Genomic DNA, 22,500 nt, shown 5'->3' on the forward strand with positions numbered 1-22,500 from the left:
TCTTCCCTCTGTAAACGACTTCATGTCCGCCAGATGGAACTGTTCTTCGTTTCTTTGTTTCTGTGTTAGCACCCGTTCGTTCGTCTACAGAACACTGTGCGTTGGCCAGTGGGTGGTTTTTGTCTTTGTCCCGTCAGTGAGTCTCCACAGTTGACAGCATCGTGGTCTGGGGTTCTGCCTGGCGCGCGTCTTTGAGGTGTTGGTGCCTCCGTTCCAGTCGTGGGGCAACGTCACGTCGCTCTAGACCACCAGCCTCTCGGAGCCGGTGACGGATCCGCTGACGTTTTCCATACTGAGGGCCTGTCTTCAGTCTGCCAGCGTCAGCAACACTTCTGTGTGCATGTGTCCAGTAGTCTAATGTGAACAAGCAAAAGCAAGACTATCTTGTGCTTCTTTATTGTAGCATTTTATTTTATTTCCTAGTCTCCCGGTCAGTTGTCGGTCCTGACGTTTGTTTGCTTTGTTTTGTTTTTTTGTTTTTTTTCCCATTGTACTTACCTGCGGAGAGAGTGAGAAAGTTGTACTGAAAACAACCCACATGCCTGTTTGATATTGGTGAGAGTGAGGCTGAGGTGCAGTGCCTCCAAGTGGACCTGATGGTGGTTTGATCTTACTTGTCAGTGCCCTTGTTGTACAGTGTGAAAAGACCAAAGCTGTAGTTCTGCTGCCGTCTTTTTTTGTTTTTTGTTTTTGTTTGTTTGTTTGTTTGTATGCTCTTGGTAATTTTTCTTATATACATCTATAGATATATACACACAATCGTTAAATGCATTACATAATTTCATTTCTGCGTGGGCTTGTTGTGTTGTGGCGTCTGTAGTGGGGTATCTTGGGGCGGGTGAACCTTCCGCTTTAGCACGCGTGACACTTGCCAGAATCGTCGGATGATCGTACATTGACAGAACATGTACCTGGCACTGTGTTCATCACGATATATTACATCAGATTAATAAAGTGCACGGGAAAGTAGTTCTTGTGATGGAGTCTCCCGTCGGACCGACGGACGAGTAGGCAGGCAGGCTTATCTGTCGGTGTGTGTCCTCATACGGGAGAAGAGGCCGATTCTGGATGCGCAGCGCTTCCCACAGGTGTTGCAAGGGAAAACGTCTCCAGAAGTTGAGCCCTGCTTCCTTCGCTCACGCTTCTTCTTAATGGCCAGCGTTCTCTTGTTTTCAAACGTCTTTACGCCACTACAGCACAGCATCCTCCAGCGAGAGCGGTCAAGGGCATCATTTTCCCAGGAAGCGATGTCTATGTCACAGGCTTTGAGGTTTGTCTTATGTTAAAAAAGGAGGTAGGTGGCAGAATGGTTAAGATACCTAGCTGCCAATAACATAGCTCGAGAGGGTGTGGGTTCGAATCCCGCTCTCTCCCTTTCTACCAAGCTTAACTGGAAAATCAAACTGAGTGTGAAGTCTTTCGGATGAGACGATAAACCAAGGTCCCGTGTGCAGCACGCACTTGGCGCACAGAAAAACAACAACGACAACAAAAAACCCTATGGCAGCGAGAGTGTTGTCCTCTGGTAACATTCTGTAGAATAAATCCACTCTGATAGATAATGATAATAATAATGGTATTTATATAGCGCTGAATCTTGTGCATAGACAAATCAAAGCGCTTTCGCACCAGTCATTCTCACGCATGCATAACTCTAAAACTGTAGAAACTAAAGACAACGAAGAGGCAGGCAAGGGAGGCTATTTTGGGAAGAGGTGGATTTTAAGGCCAGACTGGAAAGAGCTGAGTGTGGAGACTTGACGAAGCGAAAGAGGAAGTTCATTCCAATTGCAAGGTCCAGAGACAGAGAGAGAAAGATACACTAATATATACAAGCATGCACTCAAGGCCTGACTTAGCGCGTTGGGTTATGCTGCTGGTCACAGGCATCTGCCTAGCAGATGTGGTGTAGCGTTTATGGATTTGTCCGACCGCAGTGACGCCTCCTTTGAGAAACAGAAACTGAAATTGAAACAGGTTTATGGCTGACTGATGTCATTTCATCAGTGTCAGTTCAACAGCAAAAGGGGTTAACACGTGTTGAAAACTTGAGGAGTTGGGGAAATACGTTTTTTTTTTTCCTTGTCTGTGCAGCGATGACAACCGGGACAACGACAACGACAACACCAATGTCCACCACAACCAGTTGGGTTGACATCGTCCGAAGGGGTGAGTGACCTTCCTTTCTCTGTGTGTGTGTGTGTGTGTGTGTGGTGTGCGTGTGCGTTGTGTGCGTGTGTGGTGTCCCTGTCTTCGAAGTTACCAACTACTTCCCCCTCTCTCTCTCCCTCCCTCCCTCCTTCCCTTCCTCCCCCTCTCTTTCTCTTTCCAGCCTCCAACTCTCTCTCTCTCTCTCTTTCTCTCCCACACCCCCCTCCACGTTCTCCCTCCCTCCCTCTCTTTTCATCTACGTCTCTCTTGCATAATCATTTTCGCTAAGCGTACTTGTGACCAGGAAAGAAAGAGGGATGCTTAGTACCGAGATCAGAGGGTTGCTATAAAGGGGAGGACATGATTGGACTTATGCCAGAGATGAAACGAACTTCCGTCGGTGTACGCAGAACCCCCCCAGGCTTCTGAGTCATATGCATACCTACGAATCCTTTGGATATATATTGACGTGTATCTATCTACACGCAGACACACGCGCGCGCGCGCACACGCACACGCACACACACGCACGCACGCAAGCATACAGACACTTAATCTACACCACACGACATACACACACTCTCAACACAACACGACACTCACACATACAATAACAACAACAACAAAGCACACACACACACACACACACACACACACACACACACACACACACACACGAATAGATCACAACACACACACACACTCTCTCAACAAAACACAACACAGCACAACACAGAGCTGAACACAACACCACACAACACAGAGCTGAACACAGCACAGCACAGCACAGCACAGCACAGCACAGCACAACACAGCACAGCACAGCACAGCACAGCACAGAGCTGAACACAGCACAACACAACACAGCACAGCACAACACAACACAGCAAAACACAACACAGCAAAACACAACACAACACAGAGCTGAACACAACACAGCACAGCACAGCACAGCACAACAAAACACAACACAGCACAGCACAGCACAGCACAGCACAACAAAACACAACACAACACAGCACAACACAACACAGCATAACACAACACAGCACAGCACAGAGCTGAACATAGCACAGCACAGGATAGCACAACACAGCACAGAGCTGAACACAACACAACAGCACAACACAACACAGCACAACACACCCCACACAACACAACACAAGAGTTCAACACAACACAGCACAACACAACACGGAGCTGAAGACAACACAGCACAGCACAGCACAACACAGCACAGATCTCAACACAACACAGCACAGAGCTCAACACAACACAGCACAGCACAGCACAACACAACACAGCACAACACAACACAGCACAGAGCTCAACTCAACACAACACAGCACAGAGCTCAACACAACACAACACAACACGAACAGACAGACACGAACGCTTCAGTCACACACTTCAACTTGCGTGTCCTGTTGGCAACCTGAAAGAAAAGCCTCCATACCCCATCCATCACACCCCCACCACCACCACCACCACCACCACCGTCTCCCCCACTTCTTCCCCATTTCCTTCTCAAGGGGTCAAGGCAGTTTGTCCGGGGTCGTGAACTCAAGCCCACCACCACCACGCAAAATGCAAAGCGTGGACCTTAGACCAGAGAACCCCTGTGGGGCCTGTGGCGACGACCGCTGACTGGCCACATACCAACCAACCACATGCACACAACAGCCCACGAGCTTACCCCTGCCGCCCGCCGTCAAGGGACGCTATTGTGTCTGGCCGACACGGACGACGGCGAGGGTTGTCGGTCGTTAATGTGAGAGAATGAGGCATTCTCTGGTCATTTTTTTTTTCTGGGCTTGGCCAGCCAAAAAAAAAAAATTATTAAAAAAAAAAAAATCACTTATCGCGTCCCGAAACTGGTCGAGCCGTATGTAGGGGCTTGTCAAAAAAAAAAAAAAAAAAAAAAAAAAAAAGGGGTGGGTGGGTTTGGGGTGGGGTGGGGTGGGGACAATGGTCACGCTCATTTCGACTTGAGACGTGTATGGTATGGAGGAGGCGTGTCTGTTTCAATTAGGGCGACTCAGTATGAGAGCCCCGTGGAGACTGTAGATCTTTTTATTGGGGGTGGGGGGTGGGGCGGGGAGGGGGCGGGCGTTGTGGATGAAAGGAGGAGATATTACGAGAGTCTGAAGGTTTGTGGAGGAAAGGAGGAGATATTACCACAGTCTCAAGGTTTGTGGATGAAAGGAAAGATATTACGAGAGTCTCAAGGTTTGTGGATGAAAGGAGGAGATATTACCACAGTCTCAAGGTTTGTGGATGAAAGGAAAGATATTACGAGAGTCTGAAGGTTTGTGGATGAAAGGAGGAGATATTACCACAGTCTCAAGGTTTGTGGATGAAAGGAAAGATATTGCGAGAGTCTGAAGGTATGTGGATGAAAGGATGATATATTACCAGAGTCTGAACAGAAGGTTTGTGGATGAAAGGAGAGATATTACCACATTCTCAAGGTTTGTGGATGAAAGGAAAGATATTACCAGAGTCTGAACAGAAGGTTTGTGGATGAAATGAGAGATATTACCAGAGTCTGAAGGTTCGTGGATGAAAGGAGAGATATTACCAGAGTCTGAACAGAAGGTTTGTGGATGAAAGGAGAGATATTACCAGTCTAAAGGTTCGTGGATGAAAGGATGAGATATTACCAGAGTCTGAAGGTTTGTGGATGAAAGGATGAGATATTACCAGAGTCTGAAGGTTTGTGGATGAAAGGAGAGATATTACCAGAGTCTGAAGGTTTGTGGATGAAAGGAGAGATATTACCAGTCTAAAGGTTCGTGGATGAAAGGATGAGATATTACCAGAGTCTGAAGGTTTGTGGATGAAAGGAAGAGATATTACCAGAGTCTGAAGGTTTGTGGATGAAAGGATGAGATATTACCAGAGTCTGAAGGTTTGTGGATGAAAGGAAAGATATTACGAGAGTCTGAAGGTATGTGGATGAAAGGAGGAGATATTACCAGTCTGAACAGAAGGTTTGTGGATGAAAGGAGAGATATTACCAGAGTCTGATGGTTTGTAGATGAAAGGAGAGATATATATTCTGAGGTTGTCAAAATATTTAATGGTATAGGTTTTATTGTTGTTGTTTGTTTTGGTGGGGTTGGTGCCCCTTGAACAGTGCTCACCACGTGTGCAGTTTCTGTTAGCACTTGGTTGTGCCTCCATGTGTACCGTCCTTGGCTCAACACCACTTTGCATGAGCTGAGGACGTGTTCCACTGTTTGTTTGCCATGGCAGAGTGGGCACGCAGGGTCATCTGCTTTCCCCCATTTCACCAAGTTTGTATTCGAGGGGAGGAGGTCGTACACAGATCTTAGGATGAAGCTGATCCTCAGAGGGGCCATGTTTTCCACATGTCGCTCCAGCTGAGGCTCCTTTGGAGTGCATTTTCCCATGTTGTCCACTGCCCCTGTTGGCCTTGCTGGACTCTTTTATCATCCTATTCCTTCTTGATCTCCTGTATGAGTATGCCTCTTTTAGCTTTCCCCTTTGCCTTGGACCACCATTCGACGGGCGCCATAGCCGAATGGTTAAAGCGTTGGACCTTTCGATCTGAGGGTCCCGGGTTCGAATCACGGTGACGGCGCCTGGTTGGGTAAAGGGTGGAGATTTTTACCATCTCCCAGGTCAACATATGTGCAGACCTGCCAGTGCCTGAACCCCCTTCGTGTGTATACGCAAGCATAAGATCAAATACGCACGTTAAAGATCCTGTAATCCATGTCAGCGTTCGGTGGGTTATGGAAACAGAAACATACCCAGCGTGCACACCCAGAAAGCGGAGTATGGCTGCCTACATGACGGGGTAAAAACGGTCATACACGTAAAAAGCCCACTCGCGTATATACGAGTGAACGTGAGAGTTGAAGCCCACGACGCAGAAGAAGAAGAAGAAGGACCACCATTCCATTGCATCATGTGTCATTGTCTTGTGTAGTACTCTATTGTGTGGTGTCGTATTGTTTTCTTGCTTGTAATATATTGTATGATGTTGTATTGTGTTGTCTGAATGTGTTCCTTCGTAGTAAAGCAATGTATTGTATGATGTGGAACGTATTTCATCGTGTGGTATTGTACAGCGTAAGGTTGTATTGTGTGGTATTGTATTTGCGAGGTGTCGCGTTGTGTTGTTTAGTGCGCGGATTAGGTTCAAGGTTCAACCTGCACGCGTACAGGTTCTTCTGTCCGACTTTTGACGAACAGCCAACGCTCTTGGGTGTATCATCTGTTCAACTGCCGACGCTTTTGACGGTGCAGTCTGTCTGAGGTTTGAACGTTTTGGGGAGGGCGGAAGGGTGGGGGGTTTGGGGGGTGGGGGGTGGTGGTGTTCATTTTCTCCCCTCCCGCAAAATCGAGTCACTAATGTTTGGGTAGAGGACTGTTTGTTGACAGTGTCAATGAGATTGGTTTTCTTTATATATATATATATACATATTCATAATGTATGAAGGGAGAGTGTTCACTTTCCATCTTTTGTCCGTAGGAGTGTCTTCGTACCAGTAGGGTGTCATAGTTTAGCACGCTGTGTCTTTTTGAACTCCTTGTGTAAATGGTAGGGGAGAGACGTGTATGTGTGTGTGTGTGTGTGTGTGTGTGTGTGTATGTGGGAGGGAGGTGGGGGAGGTAGACGGGAGGGGGAGGGGGGGTAGAGAGCGGTCGGGGGGCATAGGGCGGTGGGGGAAGGGCTAGGATGTGTTGGAGGGTGGGGGGGGGGGGTGGGGGGGGTGAGACAGTAAGCGGTCCGTTGATTTTTTTTTTTTTTTTTTTTTTACGTACTGGTCCCTTCACTATGCTGCGGAGGTGGAGGAGAGGTCAACACTGGATATAATTGTTGGAGCTCGCCCTTTACCAAGGGAGGATAGGATGGAGAAGAAGAATATTCGTTTATCTCTGTCTGTGTTTCTGTCTCTGTTTGTCTCTCGCTATCTCTCTGTCTGTCCGTCTGTCTGTCTCTTCCTCTGTGTGTGTGTGTGTGTGTGTGTGTGTGTGTGTGTGTGTTTTCCCGCGGTCCATGGCTGGTCACGTACGTCGCCACAAGAGTGGCAGTACATTTCTCAACTCCACCAGAGGCAAGAAATTTAATGAGGAAACTATGGAGGAACAGAGACAGACCCATACATCTGAAGGACACTACAATGGTGGAGTGATGGCCTAGAGGTAACGCGTCCGCCTAGAAAGCGAGAGAATCTGACCGCGCTGGTTCGCATCACGGCCCAGCCGCCGATATTTTCTCCCCTTTCACTAGACCTTGAGTGGTGGTCTGGACGCTAGTCATTCTAATGAGACGATAAACCGAGGTCCCGTGTGCATCATGCACTTAGCGCACGTAAAAGAACCCACGGCAACAAAAGGGTTGTCCCTGGCAAAGTCATGTAGAAAAAATCCACTTCGATAGGAAAAACAAATAAAACTGCACGCAGGAAAAAAAATACCAAAAAATAGGTGGCGCTGTAGTGTAGCGACGCGCTGTCCCTGGGGAGAGCAGCCCGAATTTCACACAGAGAAATCTGTTGTGATAAAAAGAAATACAAATACAAATACAAATACAAATACAGCAGCGAAAGTACACACTTCACAAAAAAAAGTTAAGCACCACTTCATGAAAATAATGTGTTTTCATCAAAAATGTTAAAAATCGAGAGATGATTCGAAATCATGCAGGATACATAGTTGTGGTCTACCACTGTCTAGTGAATACACTTACGAGCTGTTTCAGACGCACGTGCTTTTTTTTTATGAACAGCTTGAAAAACAAGAACAAGAAAATGTGGAAAGCCTTTGCCGTTGGAGTTCGTTGACATTTTAGGGGTGGGTGGAGGGGGTGGGGTGGCGTGGGGGTTACGGTGGCGGGGGAGGGGGGGGAGAAAGAAAGAAAGAAAGAAAGAGAAAAGTCACCCATCTAGCTTTTCCGCTCATGTTTTGTTCTTCTTGTGTTACTCCTAACTTCTTCAAGGCCACGAGAGAGAAAAAAACAACTAAACAACAAAAAACAAAAAAAACAACAACAAAAAAACCCCCAACAAAAACCAAAAAAAGATGATGTGTTGTGTCAAGGGGGAAAAAAAAAGAGAAAAAGAAAACAAACCACTCAAGGATGCCAGTTTAGCTAGCCTTTTAAAAGCACACTAGGTGCCCCAGCTGATAACTCAGTGCTCAGCTCACGTTCCCAAGTCTCTCTCTCACCCCCCCGCCGCGCCCCCTCCCCCCCCTCAACCCCTCCCACACACACTCCCTCTCCCCCCATCTCTTCCTCTTCCCCCTTGCTCTCTCACTCTCTCTTCCCCCCCCCCCCTTCCCCCCGCCTCTCTCTCTAGGGAGTCACATTGGGTGTCGTCATGTGAGGAAAACCAACCAATCAGATACATTTTGAAAACGGGTGTATGTGGGTGGTGAAGAAGGTTACAGTTCTTTCTCACTCAAGGATTTTCCCATCGTATATCACTGAGATCTTGTGTGGGGGCGGTTGGGTTGGGGTGGGGGTAGGGGTGGGGTGGGTTGCTTTGCTCCAGAAGCTTTTTTAACCCCCACGCCACACCACACCCCACCCCTACCCCAGTAACTTCATTTCCTGCGTTGATATCATTTCTTTCTTTTTTTTTTCTTATATTCTATATCACGTGCACGTGAGCGCGCGCTGTGTTTCAGTATTGGAGAAGACACATACGCACGTTATCTACACGTGCGCGGAGATTACAGACACATGCAAAAGAGATTCAGGGACACTCGCAAAATAAACAACACACAACACAACACAGTACAGTACAGTACAGTACAGCACAGCACAGTACAGCACTCCCACCCCCCCCCCCCACCCCCGCACCCCCACACACATACAAAAAAAAAAAAAAAAAAAATTAAAATCCCATACATAACAGCTATGATATTCATCACCGAAACCAAACTTTCTCTGTACCCTCAACCCGTTAGTTCCGTCCTCGACACTCACTCCGAGTCCCTCGTTGTGACTCTTCACCACGCTCCGCTAATCTGGCTGCTGCTGTGTCGGTCGACTGACGGTGGTACATCAAAGGGTTATCTTTATGGGCTTAGATAAAAAGAAATAAGAAAATGAAACCTGACAGAGAGAGAGAGAGAGAGAGGAATAATAAAAAGAGGCTATGAGAGAGAGAGAGAGAGAGAGAGAGAGAGAGAGAGAGGCAGACAGACAGACAGACAGATAAAGACATAGACAGGGAGACATTGAGAGAAACAGAGACAAAGAGATATTCACATATGTTTGGTTTTTTTCGTGTACGTACCGAGGCTCCTTATGAAGGGGAATGTGAACATTATGTTGTACACACATAAAGTGAACATCGAAATACACAGTCAAACAAAATTACACCTTCTTCTCCTACTTCTTCTTCTTCTCCTTCTTCTTCTCCTTCTCCTTCTTCTCCTTCTTCTTCTCCTCCTGCCTCTTCTTCTTCTCCTTCTCCTCCTCCTCCTTCTTCTTCTCCTCCTTCTTCTTCTACTTCTTCTTCTCCTTCTCCTTCTGCCTCTCCTTCTTCTGCTCCTTACTCGTCTTCTTTTTCTTCTTCTCCTTCTTCTCCTTGGTTTAAACAGTATTTTATTTGGAACATGTCACAATACAACACAGATATCGATGAACAGGACAACAAGAAAATCTTATATAAAGTCCTGTCCTGACACATGTACATACTGAATATATGACGGGTGTTATCATAACTAGAAGACGTGAACATACATGAGTTTTGAACAAAACTAAGCTGAGATATAAATAAAGTGAAGAAAATGAATAATAAACGAGTGGTGGAGGAAGAAGTCAATAGAGAGAGAACGAGAAGCATCAACGCTGGGGCACAAGCCGACAAACAAAGTGGCGAAGGCCAACCGTCCGCGGAAAAAAAAGAAAAAAAAAAGAAAAAAAAAAGGCAAGCACGCCATCATGTATTCATATCATGGGCTTCTTCTCCTCCTTCTCCTTCTTCTTCTTCTCCTTCTTCTTCTTTTCTTCCTTCTCTTTTTTTTTTCTTTCTTCTTCTTCTCTTTTTAACCCCACCAACGCCAACAGTGTGTTTAGTGGTTACTGTTTGAAAGATGAAAGATTAGCTCGGAACCTACAGGTCTGTATTCATTTAACCGTATCGTTACAGAACAACTTTCAGTGCCTGTTTTGATTCGTGGTTCTATCCTATAGAAGCCGCGATCAGGGGACGATAATCCTGTGACGACTATCATGATTTGTATTTACCTCCCTTCCGAGACTTCTTTGATCTGCAGTAGTTGGTTTTTTTTCCCCCCATAAACGAACGCGAAGTTATTCTATGACTTGCATTTCCCTTCCTGACGGTAAAACTTTCGGCTTAGATCAGCAGTTCTCTCCTCGAAATGACCGCGATCAGGGGCGTTAAGCTAGACTATGACTTGCACTTACCTCCCTTCCGAGACTTTCAGCCTTGATCAGCAATTCTGAAAAAAAAAAAAAAAAAAAAAAAAAAGGGGAGAAAGGAAAAACAAGGAAAAAAAGAAAGAAAAGAATAAAAGAAAGTGAAAATAGAAGGAAAAAAACAACAACAAACAAACAAAACAAACGCGATCAGCGAACGATAAGCTTTTGTTATGACTTGCATTCGCATTTACCCTCCCTTTTTTTCAGTTTCATCTTCGTGTGTGTGTGTGTGTGTGTGTGTGTGTGTGTGTAGCACGTCGGTGGCTAAAACGGTGGAGATGAATTGGTTGGTACTGGCTTCTTCTGGGAGAGTTTATTCGGTGCGAAAATGTTCTCTTTCAGTTTATTTGGTGCAAAAATGTCCCCTCTCTCTCTCTCTCTTTTATTTATTTATTTTTTTTTAATAACTTTATTTCATTTCTTGGGTGTGTGTTTTTTTTTTAACGGGGGTGAACACTCCCCCACTCACCGTGTGTGTACTGCTTGTTGGAAAGACTAACAGGAAACTGTGAAATCCCCCCCCCCGCAGAGATGGTGATTGATTATGTTATTAAACGAGCATTTGCTGATGGGAGGTCTTTTTTTGGGGGTGTGGGGTGGGGGTGGGGGGGTGCGTGGGGAGTGGGAGGAGGGGGCCTGGGGTGGGTGGGAGGGGTGGCGGAAGGGATTGAGCTGGGGTTTGAAGGCGTTGAAGTGGGTGGTGGGAGACTGAAGCTCCGCGGTATCCTTCTCTGTCTGTCTGTCTCTTTATTTATTTATCTATTTATTTATTCGTTAATTTTATTGAGACATCTTGCTATAGCGCGCATATTCTTGAAGCTGTACGCGCTTTACTATAGCTCTAAAACATCCACTCAAACATCCCCACGCAAACATATGCATATGATTTAAAACACAGGTAAGAGAGAACACTGAAAAGAGATCTGTCGCTCTGTCTCTCTGTCTGTCTGTCTCTCTCTCTCTGTATATCTCTGTATCTCTGTCTCTCAGACTGTCCGTTTGCCTGTTTGTCTGTTTGCCCCTCTGTCTCTGTCTCTCTGTCAGTTTGTCTATCTCTCTGTCCCCCTGTCTCTAATTCTCTCTCTCTCTGCCTCTCTCTCTCTCTCCGACTCTCTCTCTCTCACACAAGTTTGTCTATCTCTCTGTCCCTCTGTCTCTAATTCTCTCTCTCTCTCTGCCTCTCTCTCTCTCTCCGACTCTCTCTCTCTCTCACACAAGTTTGTCTGTCTCTCTGTCCCTCTGTCTCTGATTCTCTCTCTGACTCTCTCTCTCTCTCTCCCTCACACACACACAGAGATTCACACACACACACACACACACACACAACCAGCCCCATCCCTAACTCTTTCTTCGCTTCCACGATATCACTAACTCTGCACACACACACACACAAACACACACACACACACACACACACACACACACACACTCACTCACTCACTCACTCACTCACTCTGTCGAGGAACGAAAACAAAAGTCCTTTCGCCTTGTCCAAACAAACAAACACACAAGCAGGCACCATAAAATGCCATTCTTCTCAATGAAGTTCATACACTCACCGACAACAACATTAACATCAAAGAAAGAAAGCAGACAAAACGAATGAGAGAGAAGAAGAAGAAAAAAAAAAAAGAGGAGGGAAGGGGGGTGGGGGGGGGGGGGGGGGGGAGTAACAATTCACCACGTCACATATTTCCTGTCCAGCCTCTGTATCTCCCTTGGAAACGGACTGTCGGACTGTCCGTCCACCCAATCGTAAATCTGGTGACATCGTGGCTTTGTCCACCTGTCCTCCTTCCCCCCCCCCGCTCCCCCCCCTCTTCCTCCCCCCCAAACCCCACCCCCACCCCCCCGCCCTCCGCACCCCTCTTCACCCATCCACAAACTGCCTCCTACCTCCCCCATTCACATCCGACCCCCTCCTTCCCCTCGCTCATCTCCCCCCCCCCCCTCCCATCCTTCCACCCACATCCATTCCACGTCCTCTGTCCACTTGCCATCCAGCAGAGAACATGGTCAGCATCATAAAGCGGTTGGCTTGTGTCCGCCTTTATTTACGGTGTGACTGGCCCAGCGGAATTTTGTTTTGTTTCTTTGTGATTTTGTGGTTGTTGTTGTTGTGGTTGTGGTTGCTGTGGTTCTGGTTGTTGTTGATGTTGTTGTTATTGTTGTTGTTTTGCTGTTGTTGTGGTGGTGGTGGTGGTTTTTGTCGTTGTGGTTTTTGTTGTTGTGGTGGTTGTGGTTGTGATTGTTGTTGTTGTTGTTATGGTTTTTGTTGTTGTGGTGGTTGTTGTAGTTGTTGTGCATGTTGTTATTGTTATGGCTGTTGTTGTTTTGGTGGTGGTGGTTGTTCTTGTGGTTGTTATTGTTGTGGTTGTGTTTTTTGTTGTTGTTGTTGTGATGGTGGTTTTTGTTGTTGTTGTTGTTGTTGTGATGGTGGTTATTGTTGTTGTTGTTGTTGTTGTTGTTGTGGTTGTTGTAGTTGTGTATGTTGTTAGTGTTGTGGCGGCTGTTGTCGTTGTTTTGGTGGTGGTGGTTGTTGTTGTTGTTGTTAATATTATTGTTGTTGTTGTTATTGTTGTGGTTGTTGAAGTTGTTATTATTACTGTTGTTGTTGTTATTGTATTCTTTTGTTGTTTGTATTTTGGGGCTGTTAATGTCTTGTTTGGTTGTTTTTTGTGTGTTTGTTTTTTTTTATATTTATTTTTATCACAACAGATTTCTCTGCGTGAAATACGGGCTGCTCTCCCCAGGGAGAGCGCGTCGCTACACTAAGCGCCCCCCCCCCCCCCCCCCACTTTTTTTTTCCCCTGCTTACAGTTTTATTTGTTTTTCCTATCGAAGTGGATTTTTTTTTAACTGAATTTTGCCAGGGGACAACCCTTTTGTTGACGTGGGTTCTTTTACGTGCGCTAAGTACTTGCATTCTGCACACGGGGACGTCGGTTTATATCGTCTCATCGGAATGCTTATGAAAGGAACTTTTTAACACCCTTCCTTCCTTCCTTTCTTCCTGTCTTCCTTTTTTCAGCTTTTTTTATATAACTTTTTTTCCCCTTACTTTTTCGATTTCGTTCGTGTTTCGGTGATGTCTTATTTTGTTCAGGAAAGACGTAGGGAAGGGAACAGTTAAGGACAAGAAGGTTTCTCTCTCTCTCTCTCTTTTTCTTTCTGTTTCTTCGTTTATATATATATTTTTTTTCTGGTTGTGTTCGTTTTTTTGTTTTTTTAAATTGTATTTTTAATAATTATTATTATTATTATCATTATTATTATCTTTTTTTTAATTTAAATTTTCATTCACTTCTTCTTTCCTCCCCCACCCCACCCCCTCACCCCCTCTTTTTCTCCTTTTTTTTCTCAAGGTCTGACTAAGCGCGTTGGGTTACGCTGCTGGTCAGGCATCTGCTTGGCAGATGTGGTGTAGCGTATATGGATTTGACCGAACGCAGTGACGCCTCCTTGAGCTACTGATACTGATACTGTTTTTTTTGTTTTTTTTAACTTGTATTTATATCTGTGCTACTGTCTGTACGCCTCTGATTCTGTCTGTACGGCTGTGCTTCTGTATGCGTAACGAGTGCGTTTTAGCAATCCCCCGCTGCCCCCCACCCCCCACCGCCACCACCAACACCACCTCCCTCCCGACAAAAAAAAAAAAAAAAAAGAAAAGAAAAAGAAAGAAAAAAGGTGAAAAAAAAGGTGTATGATTAAAGTTGTCCTTCTCTCGTTTCCCCAACTCAAGGCAAGGCAGACAGGTATGACAGGTTTTGCTGTGCATAAAGCAGAGGGGTTCGCCTTACTTGCAAGAGGTTGGCTTTGCTGTGGTGTTTTTTTGGTTGTTTTTTTTTTCGGGGGGGGGGGGGGGGGGGTTGTTGTTTTTTTTCTGTGACTGGTACTGCTCCGTGCAGAAAAAAGCACACAAAAAACACAAAAACAAAAAACAACAACCAAAAAAAACCCCAACAACCCCAAAACAGAAAAACACCTGGGGAGGGGGGGAAGAGAAAGGAAGTGAATAGAAAAACGTGTGTGTGTGTGTAAGAAAGAGAGAGAGAGAGAGAGAGAGAATTGAATAAATTGAATAAAAAAATTTTTCTGAGGGTAATGCAGAGAGGGGGAGGGTGGGGGGGGGGGCAGGGGGGGGAACGAATATTGATATAGCATTTGCGCAAGAAGTTCTGTCATACGTATGTTAAAAATTATTTCGGTCAGGGATTCATATTGAGTGTCTGGCTCGACGGGGTGCATTATTTGGTATCCAAGGGTAGTGTGTTAGTGTTCGTATGTGTGTGTGTGTGTGTGTGTGTGTGTACGTGTGTGTGTGAGTGTGAATGCATGCAAACGAGCGCGTGTGGTGTACAAAAATCATATGTATGCGTTGTATGCTCTCCATCTGTCTGTCCGTCTGTTTGTCTGTCTGTCTGTCTCTCTCTCTCTCTCTCTCAGTCTCTCTGTCGCGCTTTCTCTTTCTTTCTGTCTGTCTCTGTCTCTCTCTCTCTCTTACGTCTGCCTGTTTGTTTGCCTGCCTGTCTGTCTGTCTGTCTGTCTCTCTTTTCTGTCTGTCTGTCTTTCTCTCTCTGTCCCTCTCCCAAGCAATGTGTCTTTCTGTTTGTCTGTCTTTCTCTCTCTCTCTCTCTGTTTCTCACTCTCTGTCTCAGTCTGTCTGTCTCTGTCTGTCTGTCTCTCTCTCTCTCTGCCTGTCTCTCTTTCTCTACCCCACCTCTCTCTCTCTCAACTCTATTCTATTTCACCCAGCTCCTGCTCCGCTGAAAAGAAGAAGAAAAAAAAAGGACTCTCATGAGTGGTACTTCTCACAAAGAAAGCAAGCAAGCAAGCAAGAGAGATTTCCCTTCACACCCCTGTTAACACGCGGGAAATATCAAATGTGTCGCCAGCCAGCCATGCCCACGACTCTGCCTTTTATGAGCCAGCGTTGCATATGATTCTTTTCGGCGATCTCAATAAATAATAAGATTGTATAGAGGGGTGGGGGAGATGCACGCCTTTGTGAGATTGAAATTTAAAAAAAAAAAAAAAAGGTTATACGCTACTCCTTTCTCACACAGACCGTGAATTTTGAAGACGAATACTAATCGTCTGGTATTGGACGCAACGAGCGTGATAGCTTGCTATTTTGGTGTAGCATACTCAGGTGGCCCTACACTCAGCTTATATCACAGACTGATATAAGCTTACAGTTGGGCCAACAGCAAAGTGAGAGCTGTGTTATCAACAGTTTCTCCATTGCAATGGAAAATCATTTACAGCGTAGTCTTTTGTGAAGGAATATGACTCACAAACTAGGAGGAAAAACTGGCACTGGCTCTCAGTGCTGCAGCCTTGGGGGGCGGGGGGGGGGGGGGGGGGGGGGGGGCTAGCTGACCTTTGGGAACCATCCCCAATGCCGACGGTCCTAAAACACCTCTTGGCCGAGAGAGTGGGGGTGTAACTTACTTGGGCAAGACACTCTCCGCTACAATCAAATTCTAGCCCAGATAGTCGGGGACAGCAGTTGCCTCCTCTGCTTTTCTGATGGTCACAGTCGGACACGCCTGGTTGCCATACACAGTTAGGTGGTGGGAAGATGCAGTGGAGCTAATTTTTTTTTGTTTTCTTTTTTTGTTTTTTTTTGTTTTTGTTTTTTGGCACGAGGTGGTGGTGGGATAGGCCTAATGGTAGTTGGACTGAACTGAAGTAGAAGGAGCAGTAGCAGTCATGTTGTTGATTTACAATGACAGCGGTAGTAAGCTCTAGATTAACAAATAAACCTTTGATCGCTGATCCGAGGTGAAACTGGATCAAGGTAGCGTCAGATTTAACCGCGTTTATTGCATTTTGGGGCACTTTTTGACTCACTTGTGTAAACAAAGTGAGTCTATGTTTTAACCCGGTGTTCGGTTGTCTCTCTGTGTGTGTGTGTGTGTGTGTGTGTGTGTGCCCGTGTGTCTGTGTGTCCGTGGTAAACTTTAACATTGACATTTTCTCTGCAAATACTTTGTCAGTTGACACCAAATTTGGCATAAAAATAGGAAAAATTCAGTTCTTTCCAGTCATCTTGTTTAAAACAATATTACACCTCTGGGATGGGCACAAAAAAATATTAAAAAAGAAGCCTAATTATATGCAAACTGCATTTACTGTTATATTTATATTTTTTTGTATTCTCTAAACTTGGCACTTTGACCTCAACAAGAGGAGTCATTATCATCATTTTTTGTTCAAACAGGAACTTCTTTTGCTAAGCATGGAAGTTTTATTTATTTTGCAAACGTTTTGGGGTGCAGATAGTAAAAAAAAAAAAAGGGAAATTACTCTGTAATTAATGCTAGGGGACTTAATTTATCACAAGTGAGTCTTGAAGGCCTTGCCTCTCTTGTTCAGTGATATTATTGATCCCACTGACGTCAGGTAGTGTGAGGTAATATGATGACAAGAGGAGACAGACCATGTAAGCCCCACGGCTTCTCCCAACTTTCAGATCGCTACAAAGTGTGGTTTCAGTTTCAGTTTCAGTAGCCCAAGGAGGCGTCACTGCGTTCGGACAAAAACCATATACGCTACACCACATCTGCCAAGCAGATGCCTGACCAGCAGCGTAACCCAACGCGCTTAGTCAGGCCTTGAGAAAAAAAAAGAAGAAAAAAAAGGGAGAATAAATAATAGATAAGCTTACATAAATAAATAAATAAATAAATAATAATTATAATATAGAAAAAGGTAGTAGTAATAATAATTAAAAAAAAAAACACACCAAAAAACAAAGTGTGGTCGTACCCCCCTCCCCCGTTTCCTGTCAATAGCGAGAGTTGATGCGAGTTCTGATTAATTAATTATAGTGGAGAGTTGTCTTGCCCAAGTTACATCCCCACTCTCTCGGCAAAGAGGGATTTAGTGACAGCCGGCGTTGGGATGGTTCAAAATAAAGGGGACTTCCCACAATATCAGTGTCAAGTGTCAGTAACTCAAGGAGGCGTCACTGCGTTGGGTCAAATCCATATACGCTACACCACATCTGCCAAGCAGATGCCTGACCAGCAGCAGCGTAACCCGACGCTCTTAGTTAGGCCTCGAGAAGAAAGAAAAACACAATAAAATAAAAAATAAATAAATAAATGAATAAATAAAATAAAATAAATTATTTTAAAATAAATAAATAGAATAATTAAAAAATAAATAAATAAAATAAGTAAGTAAACACTGATAGATAAATACTTCCCACGCTTTCTCACACATTTGAGTGAAGAGAGAGTTTCGCTCCTGATTTTGCGTTCCAGTTATTTGAAAAGAACCCCCCCCCCCCCGCACCCCCCCCTCCCCCCCAAAAAACAACAACAACAAAACAACAACAACAGCAACAACAAAAAACCAACAACAACAACAACATCAAAACAACAACGAAAAACTAAACAAAAAAAAAACAAAAACAAAACCAACAAAACCGCCAACCCTTTTAAGGTCCAGTCCACTCACTTAACAGTTACCGACAGACTTAACAAAAAAAAAAAAGTCCGCAGTGGTGTACAGGCAACCACGCGGCATGCATTATATTCAGTTGGGTACCACACGGGGTGTAAGCTCGTGTAAGGGGTACCCGGTTAATACCCACCCAACTAGCATTCGCTCACGCTGTGGTTCGGTTGGTCATCGTCCCCTTGTTTGTGCACGCGTACAAGCGTCAGTCCAGGCTCCACCTGTCACACTCCGTCGTGCGATGTGGGACTGTTAAAAAAAACACGAAAGGAAAGGAAAAAAAAAAGGAGAAAGAAAGAAAGGAAAGGTCCAAGCTAAACACCTTTCAACCGGACAGGGCGACGTTAGTGTTATGTTAGGCTCAGATCTTTTTTTTTTTTTTTTTTTTTTTTTCCTCAACCATTTGTCTTGAACGTAGTCCCTATCACATATTTCATCTTATCACACACGCACACGTACACACACACACACACACACACACATTCACACACACACACACACACATTCACACACACACACACACACACACATTCGCACACACACACATTCGCACACACACACACGTTCACACACACACACACACACACACAATCACACACACAGATATATATATATATATATACACACACACACACACACACACACACACACACACACACACACACACACATTCACACACACACACATAGATATATATATATATATACATATATATATAATATATAATATATATATTATATATATGTGTGTGTGAATGTGTGTGTGTGTGTGTGTGTGCGCGTGAATGTGTGCTGAACCAATAAGAAAAAATAACACACACACACACAGATCGGTGCTATTTTTATATTTATTAACTCATTTGTTGAATCGTTCCTATCTCACTTCACTGTACTGGTTCACACAGACATAAGCTGGGTGGGTTGTCGCGGTCTCAGTCAGTTATCTTCGCTTTTCTTTTGTTTTTCTTGTGTGTGTGTGTGTGTGTGTGTGTGTGTGTGTGTGTGTGTGTGTGTGTGTGTTATTTTTTTCTTATTGGTTCAGCAGAAGTGGTGTGACTAGCTTTTGTAGATCAGTCTGCACGCTTCGGCAACTTGAAACTGAAACAGAAACTGAAACTCGGAATAAACACTTGGCCACTGCTGTCAAAAGAGAAGATTTTGTTTTTCCCCACGGTAATAGATAGATTGATAGATAGACAGACAGACAGACAGACAGACAGATAGATAGATAGGTAGGTAGACAAATAACCTTCAAGACGGAAGCCGACAGGTATAATTATGGCTAAGAAGTTCACTTCCTAAAACATTATTATTTTCACCGCGCAAAAAATACCTAGTGTGTACACCCCTTCCGCGCCAACCACCCCACCCCCCAAACACCTCTCTCTCCTCAGCTCCCCCCTCACCACACACACACCTACTTCGCTTCTTCTCAACGTCACCTCCCCTCAGTACCGCCATCATTTCTTTGTCAGGTGTTGACATTAGCACCCGCCTCACCCCGGCCGATGCCCCCACCGCCCCCCGCTCCTCCTCCTACCCACACCCCCTGCTGCCCCCCTCCTCCCCTTCCTTATTAGTGTAGGTATGTAGGAATAACCTCGGGGAATGCAACGCGAACTTGAAGCCCCCCAGTGAGACAAATCCACCCAACCCGGCGGTGGCCCGCTGGTGATTACGAAGCGACTGGGTCCAGAGTTTCGAGTCCAAAAATTCTGTCCTGTGGTAGGGCGCTTCGTCAGAATCACAGTTTGAGAGAGAGAGAGAGAGAGAGAGTGCGCGAAGAAGCGCGTGCTCGCGAGGCCACGTGCAGTGTGATGACGGGTTTCGCGCAGGCCCGGTCGTCTAGAGCTCACGTCTCTCCGCTGATTGCGAGTTAGTGTGGTGTGATCTTTTTTTCTTTCTTCTTCTTTTTCTTTGTGTGTGTGTGTGTGTGTGTGTGTGTGAATCAGAATCAATGTTAATGTCAATTAAACCTGAACAAGGTTTATAAGACACGCATGCAAAGTTACATGAAACCACGCACAAAAAAAAAGAAAAAAAAAAAAGATAAATATTGAACAAGACATTGAATCATTCTTGCACGCTATGGCGTTTTTGACAGCAGTTACTGACAAATTTCCCAAACAGTCCCACAAGTTTGTCTTCCAGAATTAGCTGACTGGGTTTAATAATATTTGGAATGTGATTTTGAATTTTTTGTATGAATTCTATTCTAATTTCTTTGTATAATTCGCAGTCATTTAAGAAATGAAATTCATCCTGTATTGTTTGACATTGTAAACATAGTCTCCTTTCTTTTGGAATGTTGAAATATCGGCCTTTTTCTATTGCGAAATCATGACAGGATATTCTTAATTTGCACAATGATTGTTTTTGATTATAATTAAGATATCCTTCAAGCAAATAAGGCTCGGTTCTGTATTCGAGAGTAACTTTATTATCCAGAGTTGTGTGTGTGTGTGTGTGTGTGTGTGTGTGTGTGTGTGTGTGTGTCCGACTATGACCACCAGAACAGTAGAGGAGGTAACTGCTGTCCTGACTATCTGGGATAGAATTTGATTCTATCCATTGGGAAGGCGCCTCTTCAGATGAATTATGGTTTGAGTGTGCACTCTAGCTAGCTGGGCATCAGTTCCTGTCTAGCTCGGTTGGGCGTCGGTCGCTTGTAATTATCACAGCTCGCGCCTACTCGGTTGATGCGAGTTTTGATTAATTATAGTGGAGAGTTGTCTTGCCCAAGTTACATCACCCACTCTCTCGGCCAAGAGGGTTTTAGGACAGTCGGCGTTGGGGATGGTTCCTAAAAGACCAAGTATCCCATCATTACGAGTCTCATCATTATACGGAAAGGGATTTTCTTCTTCTTCTTCTTCTTCTTTTTCCGAAGACCTATATATCTCACACCCCGGTTCGTCCGTCACAGTTCCAGCGTCGGCAGTCCGCAGGGAACCATCGATGTTAGGTCGCCAGGAGGCCACACACCAGAGGAGACCCTGCCTTGCTGCTGAGTCACTTCGGTGGTGTTCAGTGGTGCCTGTTCTGATTTAACGTGCTTAGGACACCACCTACTAAGCCCCCTACTAACGACAATAATGGCTTAGTCGCGGAGCCAGACTGAATGAGCGTCCCTCCCAGAGTGGAGACCGCCGCCACGTACCTCAAACAAGAGCCCCCCATGAATCTGCCGACACTGAAGACATCGACAGGACTCACCCCAAGCACAAAAGTGGAGGGGTATCGAAACTGAGGTCATCATGACAGCAGGGCATGAAAGGCCACAGACTCTGAGGCTGTTTTGTTCATATTGATGGTGATGAAGGTGGAGGAGGATGACGATGACGATGTTGCTATGGAGGTCCTTTTTTTCTTTTTTTTGGGGGGTTACTGCTCTCTCATCGTAGACCTTCAGTAGTGGTTTGAGTGCCGGTCTTTTTGATTGATTGATTGATATGGATACTTATATAGCGCCAATCCTCGGTCGGAGACCAAGCTCTAAGCGCTTTACAAACACGGGATCATTTGCACAACAGGCTGCCAACCTGGGTAGAGCCGACTGACGGCTGCCATTGGGCGCTCATCATTCGTTTCCTGTGTCATTCAATCAGATTTCAGGCACACACACACATGCACACTCAGATAAACATGTAACATTTAACATTTTACGTGTATGACCGGTTTTGTTTATTTACCCCGCCATGTAGGCAGCCATACTTCGTTTTCGGGGGATGTGCATGTTGGGTATGTTCCTGTTTCCATAACCCACCGAACACTGACATGGATTACAGGATCTTTAACGTGCGTATTTGACCTTCTGCGTGCGTATACACACGAAGGGAGTTCAGGCACTGGCAGGTCTGCACATATGCTGACCTGGGATATCGGAAAAATCTCCACCCTTTACCCACCAGGCGCCGTTACCGAGATTCGAACCCGGGACCCTCAGATTGAGAAAGTCCAACGCTTTAATCATTCGGCTGTTGCGCTCGTCTTAACAAGGTTCCACAAACATCAGGGGGACAAACAAACCGCGTGGAGATTAGCTGTTTTTATATCTTTCTTGTGTTATTGTGCGGCGTGTTTTTTTTTTTTTTTTTTTTTTTTTCTCGTTAGTTGTTGTCGTAGTAGTTGTTTTTTTCATGTGCCTCTGCTACTGTTTCTATAGTTCCGTTTCTCATTCTTCTCGTTCTTGTTGTTCTCCTCTTCCTTCTCTCCTTCCTCCTCCTTTTGCTCATGTTTTTTCTTTCTTTCTTTCTTTCTTTCTTTTCCTCATTCCTCACTTTCATGAAACCTTGAAATGACCCATTTCAGTTCTTTAAGTAAAAAACGACAAAAAACAAAACAACAAAACTCTCTGTCTCTGTCTCTGTCTCTCTGTCTCTCTCTCCCTCCCTCCACCCCCCCTCTCTCTCTCTGTCTTGTTTTTTAAATCCATAGATGTGC

At 45.0% G+C, this 22,500-nt stretch overlaps 1 protein-coding gene across 3 annotated transcripts in view; it reads left to right on the forward strand.

The window, feature by feature from the left end:
* Nucleotides 1-22,500, forward strand: part of LOC143288391 (matrilin-1-like) — a 183,348-nt gene that overhangs the window by 116,943 nt on the left and 43,905 nt on the right. For all 3 annotated transcript variants that reach the window (XM_076596802.1, XM_076596799.1, XM_076596800.1), the window contains exon 7: nucleotides 2,095-2,169. In XM_076596802.1, the coding sequence (XP_076452917.1) occupies nucleotides 2,095-2,169 (75 nt within the window). The remainder of the gene's footprint in view (nucleotides 1-2,094; nucleotides 2,170-22,500) is intronic.

Source organism: Babylonia areolata, chromosome 12 (genome assembly GCF_041734735.1).
Source record: "Babylonia areolata isolate BAREFJ2019XMU chromosome 12, ASM4173473v1, whole genome shotgun sequence".
Classification (NCBI taxonomy): domain Eukaryota; kingdom Metazoa; phylum Mollusca; class Gastropoda; order Neogastropoda; family Buccinidae; genus Babylonia; species Babylonia areolata.